This window comes from Morone saxatilis, unplaced genomic scaffold, assembly GCF_004916995.1.
Source record: "Morone saxatilis isolate NCDOM2014 unplaced genomic scaffold, NCSU_SB_2.0 Contig2, whole genome shotgun sequence".
NCBI classification, from domain to species: domain Eukaryota; kingdom Metazoa; phylum Chordata; class Actinopteri; family Moronidae; genus Morone; species Morone saxatilis.
In genome coordinates, this window is record NW_023339762.1 from 25,105,473 (window position 1) to 25,113,102 (window position 7,630).

Genomic DNA, 7,630 nt, shown 5'->3' on the forward strand with positions numbered 1-7,630 from the left:
AACTAGCTTAGCTCGTCTCCTCGCTTGTCACATTCTATCTAACTCCCGCAATGAAAGTTCCCCTTTTTTTTTTTTTAAATGTAGCCTGACCTTTGCGCTGACCGCCCTGCTTGTGCAGGAGGAGGATGCAGTTTTTTTTTTTTTTAAATGTAGCCTGACCTTTTGGCCTGACCCCTGTCCTTGTTGCAGGAACTAGGATGAGCCACATCACACCCAAGTGTGACGTCATACATCAGCACATTTTTTACCAGATCATAATCTCCCGCAAAGTTTGTAACATGAACCAGACTAAGGTCCAGACAGTTAGATAGATAGATAGATAGATTAGATGATAGAATAGATAATAGATAGATAGATAGATAATCACTTACCCTTGTTGTTGTCCATCGCAGATCTTCTTCCTATTAAAGTCTATTACAATGTTGCTCCTGAAGTGTCTTTACACTCTTCCTTTAATGCTCAGTGTCCATCACAGTCCTGTATTTATACAGCACAACACGATGGGCCCTCCCTCCTCTCCGACACACACTCACCCCCAAAACGTCACCTCACCTCCCTCTGCGACCTCTGACATCACTTACCAAAAACCTACAGTGCTCTGTGGGCGTGTATACGTGAGTGTGTGTGTATTTGCAGTGTGTGAGTGATAGTTTAAAGTGAGTTTCATATCCCTTCTGAGACACACTAGGGTCTTTGTCAGCGTATGTGCTGAAGGGTGGATGTACGCATCCACGTGTGTGTGTGTTTGACACTGAGTGAAGTCAGTGGAGGAGTAACTTTCAGTCACCTCTGCACGTCAGACTCTTACTAGAGTTAATATGAAATAGTGTGCTACAGTTGTTACACCCAAAGGTATTATAGTTTTGTATTTTACATTAGTTTTTATTTTTATTTTGTTTTATATTTATGTTTTTAATCAGTTACAGTTTCTAAAGTGGATTTTTCATGTTTCAAAATGTTAAGTTTTAGTTGAGTTTTAGTTTTTTTATCATTAAAATATGGTGGGTACCTGTCTGAATAGGTGTTACAATACAAACACGCTGACTCACAGTTAAAGACATCCCAGTCTCATTAAACATTTGCATCACTGCCCCTCCATGCTTGTTGCCCGAACTGACGAAGACTAAAACTAAAAACAATTCCTGTTTATTTTATTAGTCTATTTATTAGTCTATAGTCTATTAGTCTCGTTTTTAGTTTTTATTTCAGTGAACTAAAATGTTAATTTCCCACAGTGTTCCCACTTCAATGCTCCACTGTTTTAGGAAGGTGGGAGGCCATGATTCCGCACCAGATTCTCACATTCGGTATGTGTATATAATTACTTTCACTATCAAAATTAGGCTTTTCACCTGTTGGTAATGTGTTCCTCCAATAAAATATCACATTTCAATCATTAATTATTATTATTCATTATTACAGTGTTTTTTGTTCTTTAACTATAGGTGTCATACAATTTCTGTCTTTTATTTAATTTTAATGTTTTTTAAATGTATTCTTTCATTCATTCATCTTATTGTATCTTATGATACGATATTACCCAGATAAATACATACTGTGCATGCTCTATGAGCCACAGTGGCCCAAGACTTCTGCTGGCCAAGCCTGCTAACTTCCTGTTCACCCGTCCGTTAACTTGAATGGGGATAAATAATTTAATCTTTTGAATCTCAAGGTCCTGCTAAAATATTATCAGACTTGTGGCTTTCTTTCGCAATTGTAAGCTGATCATGAAAAATACGTATCATCTAATCTATCTATCTATCTGATCCTATCTACTATCGCTATCGATCATCTATCTATCTATCTATCTAATCTCTATTCTATCTATCTATCTATCGTATCTATCTTATCTATTCTATCTATTCTATCTATCTATCTATCATGCTGTATGGAAGAAGACTTGGAAACTAGAGACTGAGACCATTAAAACTCATTAGGAAACTGTTTACTGAGCTCACACATCAAGGCTGAGAAGTCCGCTCATTTCTCAATAAGACTGCATGGTATCATTTTGGCATCACTTTGGTTTGTAATAGTCTGAAAATGTTGACATCTGCCGTCTGTGCAGAGTGGTTCAAGCGCCACTGTGTTATGTCTGACTGAGAGTAACAGAGATCGTCTGTGCGATTCCGAGACACTTTACTGCATTGTGTTACATATCTCAGGGCCCGCAAGATAGCCGGGTGATGCACGCTCATATTGTCTGCTTAGAGCAGGAAGAATAATGAGCGTCTATGCACTGATTGAAACTAAGAATAAACACACAACAGCGCAACCAGTACAGTTTAAATAATTGATAAAACCAAGCCAACCCAGTCCAAATCGATGAACAGCATTAAAATAGCCTGGAGGATTGTCACTACTGTGCTTATAATGATACGTTACAGTGACACATTGGGTGTTTTATTTACACACACTTTCACTCTACACTTTAGAAAGTGATGTAACACATAAATGCCCCGGTTATGACCACTGAAATACACATCCAATGACTTTAGCGATGGCTGTGGGAGCAAAAACCATTAACCTTCCTAACTGAACATGATCCATGTGGTGTATCACTATAGGACATCCATTTTGGTTCTGTTAAGCACGTGTTGGGGGTTTTGTGGTACATGCAAAATGCATAATATCATGGAACAATCTTCAACATTTCTATGTAATGATGACAGCTAGAGAGACTCAATAAAACTTCAACAACTGAAAAATTGCACATTTGAATATGTTTTGTAAACAAATAATTCAGAAATTTAGAATTGTACTTGCAGACACAGATGAAAGGGATCTAATTAAAGTTCAAAACTGATGCAGCAGACGCTGAGTTTTGCTGCCCTAATTTTTAGTTGTGTAGTGAGATCAACGTTCCAAAACATGAGATCTTTCACAACTTACCTTACTTCTCTGCACCTGTTCAATGTCAAAGACCACGGATCTTCTTTTGTACCACCACATCCTGAGTACAATTATTCAAAATATACATTTATACAACTGACTTTTCGACAATGTAGATATCAGCGTCTGCTTACAATCTATTACATTCTTCCTTCCATGTGCGGCCGACCCCCCTTTATGTGTTTGTGCAACCGCCAGTTTAGAAACATCTTCCCGTTTATAAACCCCTAACCGATAGTTACAGCTGACCATTAAGCAGAAGAGCAAACATTCTTGCAGAGTAAATATGTTGCCTTTAGTGAAAGTGAATCTGCCTGACTGGGAAAACAAGGTCTGTGGTGTGTCTCATTGGTGAGCTGTGGAATGCCCTGGGATGGTCAGTGTTCGGGGAAACAGTTTTTTTTTGAAAAGTCTTTCATTGGCCTCAGGCGGTCGCTGATCACACCAACAGTGTCAACAGACTGACACTCTGGATGGGGCATGACTGCAATGCACTCCATGGCCTCTTCTGCATACGTGCAACCAACACACACCACACACACACACACACACACACACCACAACACACACACACACACACACACACACACCACACACACGGTGTATAGTACTGCTGACTTTCTGATTTTGTCCAACATTCCACCGCTTGAGGCTCACCAAAACCTCTTTTTTTTTTCTGCTAAGGTATACAGTAAAAGTTACTAGTACTTTGCGCTGCTTTTTGAAAGTCGTTACCTCCAAAACATCTCTCTAGAAAGTTCATGTTTGGACCCCAGTCATATATATAGCAAGAAAACAAGACTGAATAGCTGTCCTGGTTAAAAATGGGATTAAAAACCAGTAAAAGATAAGGGGTTACGTTGTGTTTAGGTTACAGTTGAGTTTAACGTAAATGCGCACCTTGTTGTGGTCCAATCAGGCACTGGTACTCAGTATACAACAAAAGGCGTAACTGTTAACTGTGACAGTACAGAACAGAAATATATCAATAACATGGTACAGTTGATGTTTAGTAAAAATGAGATGAAAACATTTTTAAATAAAGGAACAACTATAACTATAAGCACATGTGCAACACTGGACCTTTAATGAATCAAAGCAGTTAGCAGCTTTTTCAACTAAATTTCCCATTTTTTAAATCAGTTACACACTGTGTGCCTCGGCCGATCTTTGGTGCTATATCTGACAAGCGAAACCTTTTTAAGTGTTGAAATATTTAAAATCCCCCTCAGACTTGCTTATTGATTGTATTTTGTATCTGCTGTTGAAAGAATGTAACTTTGACTCTGTAAATATTCATGATGGTTATAGCTTGTTCACTTGAAGCTTCCTGCAGTGCCTAAAACATTAAACAAAAAAATAATTACTTATGGTTCTTAGCGCTGTTTTAAATTGTAATTTGCTCGTGTTCAGATTTTTAAGTAAGGAATTATTTTGAAATCAGTCATTTAACGCTAAATTTTGATCCTCTAACTAAAGAAAATTAGGCTATAAATGTTTACTGCCTCTCCTCTCACATTCGAATTTTAATAAGTTTATTATTTTTTACAAGCGTTGGCTTGAACCTGCAAATTCAGAGCCTATAAAGGAGTTAATTTGGTATGGTCTAATTAATGTAAAAGATGCTGTGTGTGTTTTGAAGTTCTTTAATAGATGTCTTGTGTCATACGTGCATTTGTTATTTGTTTTTAAGGCACTAAACGGCTGCCGCCCCAATTATAATATCGCTGACTCTTGTACAGCCCTATTCTATTCAAAGGTCCTTGAGATCCTCAAATACAAGGCTTTTGCATTGTACCGCTGCTCACGGCTCTAAACTAGAGGTTGTGATAGAGCTTTTTGCACAGTTGTTGCTCCACTTCTGTGGAACTCGCTTCCCCTGGTATTATACATATCCCAGAGCCACCTTAAAGACCGATCATATGTTAAACAAAAAAGTTGGCCTCCCCAAAGCTGAAACGATCCCTGAGAAGGACTTTCCTCACAGGTCTGAGAAGATGTCCCCTCACACCTGGCCTATGAGGTTTAGTGGTTGTAATGCTATGTTTGTCTTTCCAGTTTGTAGCCATTGCTTTTCTCATCTGGTTCCTGTTGCCAGTTGTGGATGACGAGATCCTGTTAAGGAAGTCTGATAAACTTTAAATCAAAGAACAATGAATTTATGAGTATCTTCCACTTTGGTGCATGTGTCAGCACTTCGGTTGTCTGCCAGGCTGTCATAAATTGACTCTCTGTGACTTCTTCTTGAATCCGGATAAGGTTTAGTCATCTGGATGCCTGATCTAAGTTATCAGAGAAAATCAAGCTGAGCTAACGTTAGCAGCAGTTCGGCTCACAGCCCCTCCGAAACGTCCTTACTGCTGAACAGCGTGGGAGAAGCAGTGAGTTTTAAGATTAAACTGCTTTATTCAGTGTTTTTTACCGGTTTGTTTTAAAGAGGAGAAGCCCTCTGTGGTAAATTTTGCTCCTGGTAAAAACCGCCTGAACAATGAACTCCCATGATCCTATTTTGGTTCTGATGTGAAAGACCCTGTCAAACTGTACATAGAAATAGTCCATGAGTAGATGCTTCCTTTTGCACAGTGCTACATAGAAAGAAAATAGTTCCTAAACTGCTCACAACAAGGTGGATTATCTTGAGTAACCTGGTCATGATTTCAGGAAAGAGAGCAGAGTGCCATCTGGTTGCATTAAATTAGAGAGAAGGCAGACATCTCTACACCAAAACAATCTGCATGGATAAATAGCACCACAGCTGAAAGGAAAAACATGTAACTCATAACATGCTCTAGTTATATTGTCAGTCAGTACAAAATACCATGAAATGTATTGTGGATATTAATGATCCCAAGAGCTTGGTTTGAACCACACTGTGCTGGTGGCCCCAGGATTTTACCTTTTACTGCCACCCTGAGGCCTCAAGTTCCACTTGTAAATAAGGTATCTATTATTGTAATGGGCATATTAATACAGAAGGGTTAGGAAGGGATGGCATGATGATGCAGAAGGCCATCAGGGCGCCTCAATTTAGGGTATTTACAGTGTGATTTTATTTTCTTAGTGCTTGGAGCAGACTTTCTAACAGCAAATGTGTGAATGAGAGTGTAGCACAGGCCTTAGATATTATGGTTATTTCTACAGGACACACAACTGAGTTAAACCACCATGTAATTCTGTTCCAGATGAAGTTAAAGTCATCTTAAACCTGAACCTCCAGCAGAGCAGCGACAGCTCCACCTTCTCGCGACAAATCCATCTGGGAGGTTTATATGAGCTTGCTCCTTTTTGCAAAAGAGTGCATTTAATTGGTTATTCTGCATTTAATAGGCTGCAACGTGACAATGCAATCAGGAACTATCCCAGATGAGCAGTCAATTCATCTTTGAAGAAGTTTCTGGTGTATCCTGGCTAATCATATCTGCCAACACAGCCATCGGTCTTTTAAATCAACTTTATGTGATCTTTGTATCCTATTTTTTATTGTTTAATTATTTAATAAGAAAACAGTTAAATCAGTCTTATTAATTTTTATTCAAAGAACATACTAGCAAATATAGAAAATTAGGTATTGTCTCAGCGTACGAGCTCTTGAGAATCGAGCTGTTAAAGAGTCTCTCAGCTCTCTGAAGGCGGGGGAGCAGCTTTGCGCACAGCCTTGGCGAGGGCTTGTTGAATAACCGGGTACAGTTTATAGCATCCCTCAATGCAGGTCCGAACCCCAGCTGTCAGAGTCTCTTGGGTCATTTCTCCATCTGACTGCAGCCCAGAAATCTGGTTCAGGCTGGGGAGGAAGGCCACAGTCAGCCCGCCCTGGTTCTCGCCGCCGACAGAGCTGCGGCTGTTTTCCTCCGCGTAAGAAGGGTCAACCACATAGGAAGAGCCGTCCTGGCGGATCGAGCAACCGAGCACCAGGTCGTACATTTCGATCCCTGCGTCGGCGAGGGCGAGGGAGGCGCATGTGATGGCGTGGGCCAGGACTGAGCCGCTGTTCTCCAGAACCATCACGTTGACCTCGATCTGAGAGCGGGGATACTTGTGGAGGCACACGGCCGACTGCAGACTCTCCTGCAACATCAGGGAGAGATCCTTGTCCTGGCTGCCCTGAATCCAGGAGCCTCTGTCCGGGCACGAAAACGGAGCGAAGCGCATGTCGGTAGTCAACCTGGATGGACGGAGAAAGACAGTTGTCTTTATAAACTCTTCCTACAGCAACTATCGCTGTGTAAGATTGTTAAAATGATTAAAAAACACATAATACAGATGGAGAATTGTATAAAAAAAAGTTCCTTAATGAGGAAATAATCTGCTTAAAATACACAAAAGTTCACTATTTGGGTTCATTATACAGACAGACAGACAGACAGACAGATAGAGAGATAGACATGAATTTAGCCCGAGGGATTCAAGTATCAGTTAGGCGACATGAGACCAAGATTAGACAAACATTAAAATAAAGAACTATAAGAAAGTCAAGAGTAAGAAATAAGTAAGTTTTATTAAACTATGGTCAATTAGAAAATTGGAAACACAGGTTGTATGTATATAAAATAGTCCACCTTAATCATGGTCGCCTGTTAAAGGGTTGTTTTTAAATTGCAAAAACTGTCATTTTGTGTTAACATAGGCGTTTACGTTTTACTTTTACTTATAGAATAAAGATAAATAAGAAGTAGAAAATGAGAATTCACACACGTTTTAAAAAAAAAAAAATAGAACTTAATAAGTGGACGTGATG

The 7,630-nt window shown here is 39.5% G+C and overlaps 2 protein-coding genes across 2 annotated transcripts in view; both read right to left on the bottom strand.

Annotated features, from left to right (window-relative positions):
• Positions 1 to 455, bottom strand: part of tgm2l (transglutaminase 2, like) — an 8,788-nt gene extending 8,333 nt beyond the window's left edge. The window contains exon 1 of the mRNA XM_035665247.1: positions 372 to 455. Coding sequence (XP_035521140.1) covers positions 372 to 387 — 16 coding nt within the window. The 5' untranslated portion in view covers positions 388 to 455. The remainder of the gene's footprint in view (positions 1 to 371) is intronic.
• Positions 456 to 6,407: 5,952 nt separating this feature from the next.
• exosc6 (exosome component 6) lies at positions 6,408 to 7,059 on the bottom strand (the record flags this gene model as incomplete). Its single annotated transcript, XM_035664637.1, is given in 1 exon segment — positions 6,408 to 7,059. A coding segment is annotated over 1 exon segment (549 nt), but the record flags the coding sequence as incomplete, so codon positions are not given.
• Positions 7,060 to 7,630: the final 571 nt, after the last annotated feature.